At 40.4% G+C, this 16252-nt stretch overlaps 1 protein-coding gene across 1 annotated transcript in view; it reads right to left on the bottom strand.

The window, feature by feature from the left end:
* DSCAM (DS cell adhesion molecule) overlaps positions 1 to 16252 on the bottom strand; it is a gene marked incomplete at its 5' end in the record, with an annotated part of 312828 nt that overhangs the window by 109732 nt on the left and 186844 nt on the right. Inside the window, 2 exons of the mRNA XM_008068451.1 lie at positions 5159 to 5305; positions 6767 to 7007. Coding sequence (XP_008066642.1) covers positions 5159 to 5305; positions 6767 to 7007 — 388 coding nt within the window. The remainder of the gene's footprint in view (positions 1 to 5158; positions 5306 to 6766; positions 7008 to 16252) is intronic.

Raw genomic sequence — 16252 nt, 5'->3', positions numbered from 1 at the left:
AAAAATATATATATATATATATATATTTTTTTTTTCCTTATTTTGCAATTATGATGACTGCAGAATGCATTTTTTAATTTTAATTTCTGTCACCAAAAAAAAAAAAAAATCAAGGTGGAACAAATACGGCAGTAAAGAAGAATAGGAAATAATACATGGGCTGGCTGAGGCATGTCCCACACATGCTGTGGAGGCCCATAGCAGGAAGAGGGAAGAAGGGGCGCCACGTGGCTCTAGGCACAGCTTGAGCCCAAGCAGGAGCCAAAGGCCTGGGGCCACTGGGAGTAGACTATGAGTGAGTTTGAGTTCGAGTTCTGTGGGCCTGACACTTTGCTGGGGAGAGCGGATAACCCTAAAGGATGTCTCTGGCCTCCTGTCTTCTGAGGAGGCCAGCAGGGTACCAACTTTGGGGGATCACAATTTGGGAGTCTCAACAGATGGCCTATAAAAATGAGGAAAATTCTTGCTGATGCATGTAACCATCATGCAGTCAAAATGTCAATAATTGGTTGCCCCAGATGAACTGGAAATTCTTTCCTCTGAAGGAAGGGTCTTTCTATATTCAGTTATTATTTTCATTTTCCTAAACCTATTTGATATGAGCTAATTGGATTAGAGCAAAAACCTCAAATGTAATCCCAGCATTTTGGGAGGCCGAGACAGGAGGATCACTTGAGCTCAGGGTTCTGAGACCAGCCTGGGTAACATAGCAAGACTCTGTCTCTATAAAAAAATAAAAATAAATTAGCTGGGCATGGTGGCATGTGCCTATAGTCCCAGTTACTTAGGAGGCTAAGGCTGAATGATTACTTGAGCCCAGGAGTTCGATGTTACAGTGAGCTATGATGGCACCCCAGCCTGAGTGACAGAGCAAGACCCCATCTCTCTAAAAAAAGAATGAAGAAAGAAAGAAAGGGGAAAAAAAAACCCTAATTGCTAATGGAAAAACTTTAAGTATAGAACTCATCAAGAACTTCATAGATTGAGAAACTTCTACATTGTGTCAAAGATCTCTCTCTCTCACACAAACATACACACACACACACACACACACACACACACGCACACACAATCAGGAAAAATACATCTGAGGGGAGGGGTCTACATTGGTGCAGTGTACCAGGAGCGAGTTACAAGACCTTGACTGAGGTCTGTTTTTCATCTCTAAGAAGGGGCACAGGATGGTCCACCTCACAGAGAACGTATGGACATTTCACAATCCGGGAAAAAGTCATGCCCTTTCAACGATGCTCCTCCTGAGTCAGACAGAATGATGAGGTAGAGAGAGATGGGAAAGAAGAGAAAGCCTTGTGACCCTCGAAGATAGCAACCCTTCAAATAAAAGAATTACATCTGCTAATGAATTCATAAGCTCATTAGAATTAACATTGGGATGTTTACTCATTTGGGGGTTCGTATGATTTTTGATGAACTAATTTATCATAAGTCATGAATACAATTACAGTCAAAATCCAATTCAAAATCATCCCCCAAAGATGTCTAAAATGACCCAAGTAGCAGAGTCAGCTTTTTTCCCTACAGGAACACCCCACTGTCTCTGGTAGAAGGGCATTTTCCTGTCTACAGAAGCTGGTGACTAGCAGATACAGAAGAAATAAAAGAAAATTGATGAAGAAAACCAAATACACCTCTGTGTGTCTCGCTTGCTATTCTTCTTAGCTCTTGTTCTTTTTCTATGGCTTAAGCACACATTTCTATCATCTAGCTCCCACAGCCCCAAAGGGCTGTTTAAAAAAAAAAAAAAAGCAAAAATGTAGTGCTCAGTTGTAGTCATGAACAAAATAAAATTAAACAAATCTGTAAAATAAATTTAGAAATTACAGTCTTTCTATTCCAAAAATTTTCTCATAAACAAAATAATTGTATGTATTTGTTCATACCCTGCCTCATTCTCAAATAGTCTAAAGGTAGAAAACAAAATAGGAGTGGAAATAAGTTCGGAAGAAACTTCAGCTCATCACACACTCCAGTGAACACCAGGATGTCACTTTGCTGGAGAATCTGCCATTTTTGCCATGAAGAAAGAAAGAAGGGGTAAAAAGTTGCTAAGATTCAGAGGGAAATGGTGACTTATAACTTTCTTAGCGATCTCCAATGAACTGCTTATGTCAGAAATTAAAAATTATGTAAACTTCCGATTATGATATTCAGAAGTTTCGCTAAAATATTACATACTTAACCTGCCCTATCAAGTACATTAACCAGTATTATTTATCTAATTACAAGCGTATGCTATCTTACATACATTTTTTAGAGTATTTGGGTCCATTGCTAATTACAGCAGTAGTAACAGTCTCTGTCTTTCTGAGTGTGTGTGTGTGTGTGTGTGTGTGTGTATAATATATTGATGCTTGTGTGGTGTGAGTCTGTGGTGTATATGGTATATGTGATATGTGTGGTGTGTGTGTGTGTGTGTGAGAGTGTGTATGTGTACTGTGTGTTTGTGGTTTGTGGTGTATATGAGGGGTGTATGTGGTGTGGTGTACAGTATATGTGTGTTACGTATATGTGTGTTGTATGTTGTGTAATATGTGTGTTAGTGTGTGCAATGTGTGGTGTGTGATGTGTGTATGGGTGATGCACGTGGTATGTGATATGTGAATGTATGGCATGTGGTGTATGTGTGGTATGTGTTGTATATATGGTGCATATTGTGTGTATGTGTGTTGTGTGTATGGTATGTGGTGTGTGATATGTGTATATGTGACATGTGGTATATGTGTGATGTGTGTGATATATGTGGTATATTGATGGTTGTGTGATGTGTGTCTGTGGTGCATGTGGTATATGTAGATGTATGTGGTATGGTTTCACGTGGTGTGTGTGGGGTAAGTGGTGTATGTGTGATGTGTCCTATATATGTGGTGTGTGTGGTATGTGTATATGGTATATATGTGTGCTGTGTGTATGTGTGGCGTGTGAGTGTGATGTTTTCTCAAGGGTTAGCTGGCATCGTTTTTGCACAGTCACTCCATGCTGTCTGTGAGGTCCACCAGTCCTGGAGGCCGCTGCCTGAGGAGTTTGTGAGCTGTCCTTGTGACCTGCCCCTGCTGTCTCTCAGGTGGCAGTAGAGGGTGACTGTCATAGCTGGCTTATGCTTCTGGGGATTTTTTGCTCATCTTTTGGAAATTAAAAGTAGAACTTCTGCATTATACATTAACCACCTTACTTTGATCTTAATTCTGTGAGTAAACGCATCTTTAAAAAACTGTATGCATTTCCAAGCATTCTTTATTTAAAGAATTATGTTTTTGAATATTCAAGTTTTTAAAAAATTAAAGGTATAAAACCACATCATCCGTTTATGAAACTAAGATGCTAACAGGCGGTATTAGTACATTTGAGGGACATTTGAAAATATGGGTGACGAGGACGGATGGTCACCCCTGAATTCTGGAAATGTTTACAAAATAACAATAAAGGGAGAATTTGGTGTAGTGCTGCCTCTCGGTGAGTGTGTTAGGGTATTTCATTTCATTTTCTCGAGATGAGGAATAGAAATCAGAACGTGCATGTGATTATCCTCTGTGGTATTTTGTACATATTCATTGCTCTGCATTCTGGTTGCTTTGAGGTTGGGGGTGAAGTTGGAGAATAATCAAATTAAATCTCTCCTTCTGTGAGGCTGTACGCTGCTGGATTTGTGGTTCCATATTCATTAGTGTCCCCTGGGTCATTGTCTAGAGCTTCCTATAGGACAGACATGGTGTCTTCAGTGTCTCCCGTGAGCTCATAGAGCAGGTGCTCAGTTACCCCCTGGGCTGCAAGACCAAATGGCCGAATCTTTCTAGAATGTCTCCCAGTGCTGGGTGCTGTCAAGGTGCCATACTGGACCACAGGAAGAATCGGGTCTGGTCCTCAGTCCTGAGAACACATCTGTTTAGGGACACAAATTGTTGAGGCTCACACAGTGGCATTCACTTAGCCAGCCATGCTTATGTGGCGAACGTGTCTTTCTTTTCTTTCTTCTGGCACCAAGAGTGTGGCCTATTGCAGCCCTGGGAGCCAATATGTTCCATTTCCCTGTGTGGGGACCGGCTTTGCTGAACAGACCCAGGTGGTCCTGAGCAGGGACAGGATAGGCTCATGACTGCATTTGCCCAAACTCGAGGGGACCACACCCATTCAGAAGGGCTGAAAAAAGTCCTAAACCATGAGAAGAGGCACAGCCTGACATCAGGGGTCACATGCAGAGGCTGGAAAGAGCAAGCAGAGGAAGAGGAAGAAGGAGTGGGCTCCTAAGGTTTGGGACAGAGACAGTGAGTGGACTTTGGGAGATTTTTCCTTTTCAAGAGCTCAGCTGTGGCAACATCCACAGCCAGAAGGCAAAGACACCAAGATGCCCCCTTAGGACATTTCTGTCTCCAATCTCACCTCCAGCTGAGCAGGCCTTTTATTCATAGTGTTGTTCCAAATGAACAGGTACACTTTGTTGTTTTCTTCAACTTGAAAGAAACACACACACACACACACACACACACACACACACACACACACACACACACACACACGAGAAAGGACAAGGAAGAGAAGGAGGAATAAAAACAGGAAGAGAAAAAAAAGAGACAGAAAGAGGGTTCTGGACTGAATGGCTCCTGATGGAGAATAATATTCTTCTCAGGGTGGTTCTGGTGTTCTTCCTAAACTCATTTATAGTTCAAATACAGGAACTTAAAGTTTCCCTATTGAATTCTATTTGGGGAACAAATGACGAGGCCCAAACTTTACCTGTATGATGACAACTTATCTACCTAATCATGAATTGTACCCCACATCTAAAATAAAATAAAATAAAATAAAAACACTTTAATCCCCTCCAAAAAGAATGTTCCAGATATAGATCAAGATTTTGATGCCACCTGCAGAGCCTCGACATACTCATAATTAGGAATATACATCCATGTCCAAATTTCCCAAGGGCCACCCTCTTCTATACTTCAAATCTTGTTTGGAAGATAGGTGACGCTTTAAACAACTTGTATTTGCTTATCCAAATGTCGGATGAGAGGAAAAGAAGAAAGTGTCCACTGAGAGAAAGGTGGCCACCACAGCCTGAATCCCATATTAGGAAGGAGACCTGTAAACTCCACTGTGCATTCTTTTGGGAAAATGGAAAGTCCTGTTTTCTTCTTCTTACCTCCGTCCATGAGGTTGGCCCAGTAAATGACTCTGAACCCCTGGAGAATTCCATTCAAGGCTTCCTTGGAAAGTGTGGACCAGGATATTGATATGCTTTCTGGTGATGTTGCTATGGCTTGGACATTTTCAGGGGGGTAACTGGGCACTGAAATTAAATAATTAGAATCTGTAACATCTGTGGGTGGTTTTATTAGCAAAGCAATACTGAATAAACAATATAGTTTCATATTTCAATGTGCAAACAAAAGAAAAAATTGCCCTCAATCACTAAAACAAAACGGGAAAAAAACAAATGCAATTTCCCTATACAAATAAAATGATAACTCAGTAAAACATCATGAATTTATGCATATGTTCTAGTGGATTCCATGGTCTCTCTTTCCAATGTAACTGCTTCATTTTTAGGGAGTTGAGAACACTTCTGATTTTGTTGCACACGCAGGAGACCAACGCTTGTCTGATTTATATGCCCAATCTTTCAAGTTACTTCTTTAAGTTACTTTATAGCATGTAGTCCCTTTATATTTAATAATATCTGGCATATAAATTGGAAACCTGACTACTGAAAAGTGCCAAAAGCAGAAATGTAATAATAGTTTTTTTTTAACCACCTCATCCCCATAAGCCCTCCTTTAAATACTGTGTTTCATCAGATAGAAGAAAGATCGTGGACTAAAAGACAAAAGCTAGAAGAATATTTTAAGTTTCTTTTTTTTTAAGTACTGAGCTTATGCAAACTTTAGATGTTGGAGCAAAATATTGACTGAAACATGCATCTTAATGAAAAAAGAGCATTAAAACAAAAACCCAAAGCATATTTAACGACTATCATAAAGATTATGAAAGCAGAAAGACTGTTTTAATCTTTAAGTTTCTAGTTATCAGGCTACTCTCCCGAAAAGTTGACAGAAATTACAGGTGTTAGTCACAATTTTGCCTTCTTGAACCTAGGATGAAATGGCTAACTGCTCAAGAGACAAATGCAGTGCAAGCTTGCTGTTCTCAAAGCTACCACTTATTGCTACAATTAAATCCCTGTCTTATCTCTCCGTCCAAAACATTGTGTACCCGTAAACCAGGGTTCTCTATTTTCAAGCACTCCTGGAAATTTGAACCAGGGCGTTTTCAGTGTCACAGTGAAAGTGCGAATTAATTCATTGTGGTCACTAGGGGGCGCTCGATCACCGTGCAGCTTGAGGATTCGTTTGCTCTCAGGAATGCTTGAAAATAAAGTCTTTTTTAAAATTTAAGTCCTTTTTAAAATTTGGGAGAAAGTCTTAGCAAATGAGATTTCTGCATTCTAGCCAGACATCTGCTAGAAAAAGCCTTGGTTTCACTCGAGTAAAAGCCCAATTCTCGTGCTTCGAATGAGTGAGGTTCTAAAAAGAGAATGGACTTTGCGATCCAGACCTGTCCCGCGTGGGACGAGTCAGCGAGGTGGGCAAGGTAATGACGGCAGGCTCTCCTCCCCGAGACCCCCGTTCCTGCAGGCCAGGTCCAGTCACCTCTGTCTCTGCAGAGTCAGTGGGGAGCGAGGCTGGGGGAGCCCCAGGTAACCACAGCCAACCGTTGAGGGAGAGAAGCCCCGTGCCACGGATCAACCTACCATCCTCGAGGGTGGTGGTGATAATTTCCTGAGAAGAAGGTCCCGTGCCGGCCCGGTTGCAGGCCTGCACCACCAGGCCGTACTGGGTGAACTTATTTAGGTTGTCCAGGGTGTAAACCTCACTGTCCCCGGTGGTGTCGATACTGATAATGTTGAATTGGAAGTTGCCCCCAGTGCTGTACTCTCGGTAACCTATTTGGTAGCCACGGATAATGCCATTTTGCAAATGTTTCTTGGGAGCCTAAATAGGAGAGAAAAGAACACACTAAAGAAGTCTTGAGGTAAGACAAGAGAGGAATCCCCACTCACCCAAACTTAGGAAAACAGAAATAAAGTCGAGTAATAATCATAATAACGGGGAGCGGTAGTGTTAATAGCAGCAAACCCATGCATGGTGCTTGTTCTTTGCCGAACACCCGTCCTTTACCAACGAATGCACCCAGCCCTCACCACCCACTCTGAGATAGGAAGACCATGGCCTTCACTGTGCATAGGAGGTCGCCTGAGGAGGGGGCGGTAGGGGAGTCTTGAAACCCTTGCCTGAGTCCGGAGCCTATGCTCTCACCATATCCTTCACGCTTTCCTAGTTGACTCATCTAATGGGTGGGAAGGTTTCAAAAGACAGATAGTGTTTGTGGCATCTCCAGGTGCAACAAAATCTACTGAACTCGCTGTTCTGTGTCAGGCATTTTCTGGGCACCAAGCAATAGAATTGAGTTTAAAAAAAAAAACGGAAAGAAAGCAAAACAAAAGATCCATGCCCTCATGGAGACTTTTATTCTAAGGAAATAATCCAGAAAATTCCAGGTGCTTCCAGGTTGGAAACCAGCATGGGAAGGGAAGTCTACGCCAATAGATAAATCTCTTTCGTTAAGCTTGTAAGTCACTGGGGGAATCATTTCGTGGTGATGAAAATGGGGAGTGATAGGCTAGTGCCAGCTCTGCTCTGCTGAGGAGAAAATGGTCCACTGAGGCAAAGACAGCACAATCCAGGCTGACATGTGGGGCTTAGAGAAACCAGACCCTTTACAAGAATGGCATAGGAGCAACAGCAAAGAGATGCTCTCAGGAATGAAGGTTTTGTAGACTTTCAGGCCAACAGTTATGTGTTGTATGTGTGTGTGTGTGTGTCTATGTGTGCGTGCGTGCGTGTGTGTGTGTGTGTGTGTGTATGTATAAACTATGCATCTAGACCTCTCAGGGCTCTAAGAAAGCTTTCTCTGTCCTGAAAGTGCTTATCATTCAGCTGGAGAGAGAAAAATAACCACTTGAGAAACTATAGAGAACTAAGAAATGTCGAAATTTACTGGGCAGCGAAGGCCAGCAGGCAATCTGGAAAGCAGCAAACAAGGGCACCGTGAAGCAGTTGAGAGAGGTAGAGTCTAGTTGGGCTTGGCAGGTTGACTAGGGCTCAGGGAAGGGTAAGGGAGAATGTGGTGGGCGGGCCTGTAGAGTGTCCCCACCTCTTCCCCCTCCCCCACACCACATGAGAAAGGAGGGAAACAGTGTGGAGCAAACCCTCTCAAATCAGCGAAATGTGAACGAGGGGTGTGAGGCAGTGAAAAGTCAGAAAAAGATTTTGAGCAGATTAACAGTATTATGGAGTGCCTGATATCAGCCTCCAAGGGGGATTCCATGGCTCAGATGGCCATTAGGATTTATTTAGGATTTATTCTGACTTATCCAAGAGCATTTTTTTAAAAGCAAGTTTCTTCGTTTACAGTTTTTCTGGACCCCAGTTGCTTTTTTCAATACCCAGTCTGATTGAGTACATTTATGGTGCTAATAGGTATCAGTGAAACAATCATGTAAACCATTTATTTATTTATTTATTTATTTATTTTGGCAATATATCTGTGGGTTCAGAAGTACATAGACATTTGTTTATAAGAAATGTATGAGCTCTTAAGTCAGAGCCAACTCTGAGCCAAGTGAGTCCAACAGAGTGGACTCCAACTCAATAAAAAAATAAATAAAATAAATAAATCAGACTCAGAGTTTGGGGGCTGTATAGTCAGGTCAAGAAGGAAGTGTGGACAGTGGAGTCAAATGTCTACAAGAAAATGGTTTTCAGAGAGCAAACAATTTAGCTAAATCCTCTGTAAGTCATAGAGGCACCTGCCGATGACATTTAGTCCTTTCAATTTAGGGGAGTTTAATCCTGTCTGTGATTTTTTTGCACAGGTAGGATGGAGAAATCTTCCTTTTTTCCTTTCCATGGGTAAAAACTCATTCAAACTAGCTTAAATATGGGGTGCCAAAAATGTATACACATTTTAAGTGATGTTATCTGTGTATTACTTTTCTTTTCTTTTCTTTTCTTTTGAGTTGGAGTCTCACTCTGTCGCCCAGACTGGAGTGCAGTGGCTGCTCCCGGCCACCGCAGCCTCGCCTGCTGGGCTCCGGTGATCCTTCTGCCTCAGCCTTCCGAGTAGCTGGAATTATAGGCATGCGCTACCACGCCCGGCTGATTTTTTTATTTATTGTAGAGATGAGGTCTCGCTGTCCAGGCAGGTCTCGAACCCACGGGCTCAGGCAATCCACTCACCTCAGCCTCCCAAAGGCGCGGGATTACAGGCTGAGCCACTGAGCCCGGCTTATTTATTACTTTTCAAAGCTGAATTGTATTCTGGTAGCAATGTGTAACTGCAGAAGTCAAATGTAACATGTATTCATCTTTTGTTATCAGTATATACTGAATATCACTATTTTAATACAGTTTTTTCTTTTCTTAAAATGTGTATACTTTTTTGGCACCTTCTGTATAACAAACAATACAGGGGTTGTTCTGTTCAGTTTCAATATTTTGTTAAAATAAAATAAAATAATTTACGTTTTCTTAGAAGAACAAAATTATAGTATGGCCAGTTCTAAAGCAAAGGTTGTTTTTGCTTATTTGATACTTCTGCAAAATGTTGCGTAGAAAAATTATTTTATTTTGTTTTATAATAAAAGTGAACAGCCACCATTGCCATGCACCCTCTTCATGCTGTGATGCATTTCAGTCTCTTTTTCTAAAGTGAGGTATCTTTTCCCTATGTACATAGCTGTGTCCATAGTCTGTACAATTTTGTGCCTGATTTTTTAAAAATTTAATATACTGTTAGGAGTATAGTCCCATCTTTACTTCACAGTTTAAAAAAATCATATTCCATCATATTGATGCTTTATTTAAACTTTTTTGTTGTTGGAGATATTTTTGTTTCTTAATTTATTTCCTACCACAAAATCGCCTTTGCAGTATAGTTTATCTGTTTCTAAGTTTATTTATTTGACTTAAGTCCCATAAGTAGACAACTATCTTATTTCTAAAAACCCATGTTTCTGAACCAGTGGAACAAAATGGATAACTCAGAAATAAAGCTAAATACCTATAACCAACTGATCTTTGACAAAGCAGACAGAAACATATGCTGGAAAAAGGAAACCCTATTCAACAAAGAGTGCTGGCAAAATTGGATAACTACATGCAGAAAAATGAAATGTGATTCCTATCTCTCACCATACACAAAAATTAAATCAAGATGAATTAAAGACTTGAATGTTAGACCTGAAATCATACAAATCCTAGAAGAAAACCTAAGAAAAGCTCTATTGGACGTTGGTCTAGGCAAAGAATTTATGACTGAGACCCCCCCAAAATGTGACAAAAACAAAAATAAACAAGTGGACTTAATTAAGCTAAAAATCTTCTGTACAGCAAAAGAAATAATCAGCAGAGTAAACAGACAACCCACAGAATGGGAGAACATATTTACAAATTATACATCTGACAAAAGATTAATACCCAGAATCTATAAAGAACTCAAGCAAATCAGCAAGGAAAGTGCAAATAACCCCATTACAGAGTGGGCAAACAGCATGAACAGACATCTCTCAAAAGAGGATACACAAATGACCAATGAACATATGAAAACATGTTTAACACCACTAATCATCAGGGAAATGTGAATTAAAGCCACATTGAGATACCACCTTCCATCAGTCGGAATGGCCATTATTTAAAAATCAAAAAACAACAGATGCTGGCACAAATGTAGAGAAAAGGGAAGGCATATACTGTTGGTGAGAGTGTAAGCGAGTACAACCTCAATGAATCAGTATGAAGATTTCTCAAAAAGCTAAAATGAGCTCTACCATTTGATCCAGCAATCCTACTACTTAATATCTACCCAAAGAAGCAGAGGTCGTTACACCAAAAAAGACACTGCACTCGTATGTTTATCATGGCACAATTCACAATTGCAAAGATGTAGAATCAACCTAATGTTCATCTACTAATCAGTGGATAGTGAAAATTACATTGATATAATTACAGATATAATCATATATATAAACACATGGTAGATACAAAACATAAATATACATATAAGATAAATATATATAAAGTTAAAAATACATAAATTTACATAAAAATATACATTACGTATCATAGATTTTATATATATATATATAAAATTGAATGGTATTCAGTCATGGAAAGGAATGAAACAATGTCCTTTGTGACAACTTGTTTTTTCTTTTTTATTCAGGGGGTACATGTGTATTCATCACATGAACATATTGTGCAGTGATGAGGATTGGGTCTCAGGTGACCTATTCCCCCAATAGTGAACATTTGTGCCCCTACGTGGTTTCTGAACCCAAGCCTCCCTCTACTCTCCCCTCTTATTGGTGTCCCCAGTGTGTCTTTTATTTCCACCTTTGTGACTGTTTCGCGTCTACATATGAGTGAGAACATGTGGTGTTTGTTTTTCTGTTTCTAAGTCATTTTATTTAGGGCAATGATCTCCAGCTCCATCCATGTTGCTGCAAAAGACATGATTTCTTTTTTTTAAATAGCTGCATAGTATTTCATGGTCTATATACAGCTCATTTTCATTGTTACTGATCAGATAATGGGCATTTAGGTTGATTCCACATCTTTGCAAATGTGAATTGTGCTGCAGTGCACATGCAGGTGCAGATGTCTTTTTATTATATAATAACTCTGCAGAATAAGTGGAATGTACACTTCTAGTTGCAGAGCTTGCCGGCCCCTAAACCATAAGGTTTTAAAACAGTCTTAAAAGGTACTGGGAGAGGAGGGAGTGACTGCCAATGATTAGCAAGTTTCTCTGTGGGTAATGAAAATGTTTGCAATTATGGTGGTGGTTGCATATCTGTGTAAATATACTAACTACCACCGACCTGTGCACTTAGGACAGTGAGTGTTATGGCATGATCATTGTATCTCAGTAAAGTTGTGTCTTAAAAAGGTAACATGCTAATTCATCTCTAGGTAGTCTTTGTATTTAATGATAACACTAGTGCCCACACCTTCATGATAACCATCACCACCAATCTACACTCACCACTTCTATTCCCACCTCTGGACACCATTGTCACCACTGCCGACACGAACACCATGACCTCATGTCTTCCACCACAGACAATCTTACAACCATCCCTACCACCAACCCCATCACTATCATCACCACCACGTTCTCTACCAATAGTACCTCTACCACCATCATCACCATCACCATCACCATCACCCACATGTCTACCAACACCATGACCTAGCTACAACCACGTCTGCCATTTCCAACAGCTTTATCATCATATTGGTCACCACCTCCACCAACAAACCACTGCCATGACCTCCACTACATCTATCACCATCATCCCTGATAATACCACCACCATCACTATCACCACGCCCCCTACCTCCGTCACTATCCCAATACCAGCATCACTGCCACCCTCTCCACTTGCTGAACACGAGCTCCACCTTCACTTGCTGAATACTAGCTTTTTTCAGTCATTATAATTTCTATTATCCCATTTGCCTCCACAATAACCCCAAGAACTCTCCCAATCCTTCTTTGCAGATGAAGAAATTGAAGGTCAAAGAGATGAGGATAGAGTTGGAATTTAAACCCAGGTCTTTCTAAAAACTGTCTGTATTAAGTTTTAAGCACTCACAGAACCTCGGATAACTTTTTTCCCTTTTGCAAAGCTTGTTAATTAAGTTTGTAAAGTTATAGTAAACAAAGCATTTTAATCAAAGGAAAATTCAATAGTCACATGAAGATAAAGTATTAGATTTTTATGCACAAAAGCAAGCAAAAGTTCAAGTTATTTTATTAATTGGTAGATAGAATAGTCAGGTTTAAATTTAGAAATGCACTTAAACTAAATAATTATTTGAGGGCATATTTAAAAATGCAGATCTCTGAAAAAATCAATAAATGCAGGAATTTTGTACATTACATCTTGGAAATATTGGCAGTGTAGGTTTTTTGTAAGTGATGTTAGAGACTCACTCTGAGTTATGGACAAGGCAGTGAGGGTTGAGTTGTGTTTTAGTGGAGACACTTTAATCTATTTGTCTGACAATGGGATGATTTCCAAGACGAGTTAGTGCATATGACCCTAAAGTTTTTCAGGATGGTGCTTTCAACATATTTGCTTGCGTTTACTTAGAATAAAGAGAGATGATTGGGTGTGTAAAGAAGACACTCTATTAGCAAAGGGAGTTCAGAATAGGTTTTATGCCTGTTAATCAGCACTGAAGAGCAATTGATAAAATGATTGAGAAATAATAATTCACTTTTATGAAACTAAGAGAATGAGATTAACAGTGAGATAAGAAGAAAAGAAGAAGAAATCAGGTAGGGTTTTTGAAATATTTTGAATGGGGGAAGACAGACTTCCTAAGAAACTGTGTTGACCATGCTCTCTCCCCAAACCTCTGCACCACCTGTGGATAGATCTGATCTCTGCTATAGTTTTTCAAGATTGATATCTTCTGGACATTGTTTGCTGACCTGGGGTCCTTTCTGACAGCCTGAAAAAGAGTGTGGATCTCTATTATCTTACATATCTCATGTTACAAAACCCCCTACCCCAAAATGCTACTCTCTCTCCTTTCAAGTAACAACCTCCTATTCATTCTCTGTGGGCCAGCTCAGTTTCCAATTCACCAGAGTCTTTTTTAGATCACCTCCACCAAGAAGCTCTCTCTCTTCTGGTCTCCATTGGCACTCACTGATTCACCACTGACTCTGCAAAAACCTACCACTTCCACCTCCTTTGCTGGCCACTGTTCCATGTTAAGTGTTTGGTTTCTAAGAATGTGATTGCAAACTCTAGAAGACAAAGATTCTCACAGACATGAAATTCAGCAATCCCACTACTAGGTATCTACCCCAAGGAACAGAGGTTCTTATGTAAAGAAGACACCTGCACCTACATGTTCATTGCTGCACAATTCACAATTGCAAAGACATGAAATCAACCTAAATGCCCATCAACTGATCCATGGATCATGAAAATGTGGTATACATACACTATGGAATAGTATTCAGCTGTCAAAAAGAATGAAATAACGTTTTTTGCAGCAACTTGAATGGAATTGCAGAATATCACCCTAAGTGAACTAAATGAGGAACAGAAAGCCAAACACTGTGTGTTCTCACTTATAGGCAGGAGCTAAAAACTGAAGATCTGCAAAAGCATAGAGAATAGTATAATGGACACTGAAGACTCAGAAGGAGAAGGGTGGGATAGGGAAGAGGGACAAAAAAAATCACCTGTTGGGTACAATGTGCACAATGTGGTGGATACACTGAAAGCCCAGACTTATTTGCCATTATACAATGCAACTGTGTTTAACATTGTAAACATTCTCAGAAGATGTTCATGCAGATGGGGAAGAAAATGTCTTTGAACATGTGTAAAGCACAACAAAAGTAATGGGTAAGAATGGATGCAGGCCCTGGTTTACAGTCTGACTGGCTAAAGAGTTGATGGGAAAGAGCCTGAAGTCAGATGAGATGCCTGGACTGCAGACCCATGCTTAAGCTGTTGCAAGTAGGCCAGGCTTAGCCACTACAGAAGAGGACCACTCAGCAGCCCAGTAAGACAGGAAGCATAAATTCAAGTTGGCAGTTGGCTTTCATGTTGTCCCCTTAGCCTGCTGGCCCACACATAAAGATTATAGGTCAAGGTAGGATTTGGAGGGGCCCAGCTTCATTTCCCAGGACCCATCGGGGATGAAAATAGCTTCTGAAAAGTCAATTTATTTGGACATTGCCATTGATTAAAAGGATTCTGGAAAGAGAATTTGTTCACTGTTTTAGCCAACCAGTGAGTTTCATGTGTTTATGATTTATAGCAGATGTATGGCAAATACTACTTGGCAATAAGTCATTTTAATAAAAATTAAAGGAGTATTTTCCAAAGTAAGTATATGGAAGGAAAAAAAAAAAAAAAAAAAAACCAAGGACTTCCTTTTACTCTGTATTCAATAATTTGACAAAATCAGTCACTTTCCACAGGAGTAAATGTCATTATTTACAGGCTGCTTTCTAAGTGAGTGTTCTCTTTTTACCTTTCTCGAATCCCTTAGCATGTACCACAATTCTAAGAGATAGTTATGCCCATTCACTGTGAGGCTTCTCTGGTAAAGATTGTTTTTCACATGTTGAATTTTACTCGTCCATTGATTTGCCTTTGGATCCAGTCATGATCCCAATTTCTTTGCCTTTCTTCCATTTATCTGCTGTCAGTGGAACACCATCTTACCCTTTCCAGCTCAGGCATGTTTTCTCCTGTTGTCTCCTAAACAGTCTCCTTTCATCCTCCCAGGTGCCCTTTCTTCAGTCTCCAAATCCTTCCCAGCCCCCACTCGTTAAAGAAACCTTCTCTTTTGATCTCCATGACAACAGTAGCACCATGCCAATTTATTTGCATGGTTTGCAAGTGTCTGGATTTCCTGTGTCCTTCCCAGTCAGCCTTCTGCAAGCTGCCAGTAGCTGATTCATCACCTTTTAAAGAGACAGTAAAACAGAAATGCTCAAATGCTCACAACACCTTCCTGGATGTGAATGACTGGAATAGGCATCCGTTCTGCAGAAAGCTACCAGCCACATCCTGTTTCCAGCACTCCTCCTCCCCCTTTGCATTGCAAGGAAATGGACTTTGCTGGATATGCAGGGTTCCCCTGTTGACCAGAGTCAGCTAAAAGTCGTCACTGCAGAATTCTGCATTTGAAGAACACCACCTTTCTCAGGAATGTTGAGTGATTCCATTGAAAAATTAACTGAACATTTTCCTCTTAGATTCCTCCAAATTTGCTGAAAATGTAACCTGTCCTCATTTCTCATATGTGACCCAGGTGGTGAAATGTCTTTTTCATCTCCATGCGTTTCCTCCTGCCCCCTTTCCTGCTCTCCAACGTAAACAGCAGCCACTGGATAAGCTGGTTGAAAGCATAGGAGCATCATATTGAGTGAACCTTAACTGAGTGCCTGCTCTATACAGGACATGGCATATAGTGTCACCCAGATGAGAATCAGTGACTAGAACAGAGTGTGACACTTACCATGCTGAAGCTTTGTCTAGGCTACAATGAAGGGAAGAAGGGGAGGCAGGAGGATGGCCAAAGAAGGGGGCACTTCACTTGAGCCTAAAGGGTAACTAGACATTACCACGGGGGAG

This window comes from Carlito syrichta, unplaced genomic scaffold, assembly GCF_000164805.1.
Source record: "Carlito syrichta isolate Samal-C Ts95f unplaced genomic scaffold, Tarsius_syrichta-2.0.1 Scaffold310954, whole genome shotgun sequence".
Classification (NCBI taxonomy): Eukaryota; Metazoa; Chordata; class Mammalia; order Primates; family Tarsiidae; genus Carlito; species Carlito syrichta.
This window is presented reverse-complemented; position numbering and strand designations above follow the sequence as displayed.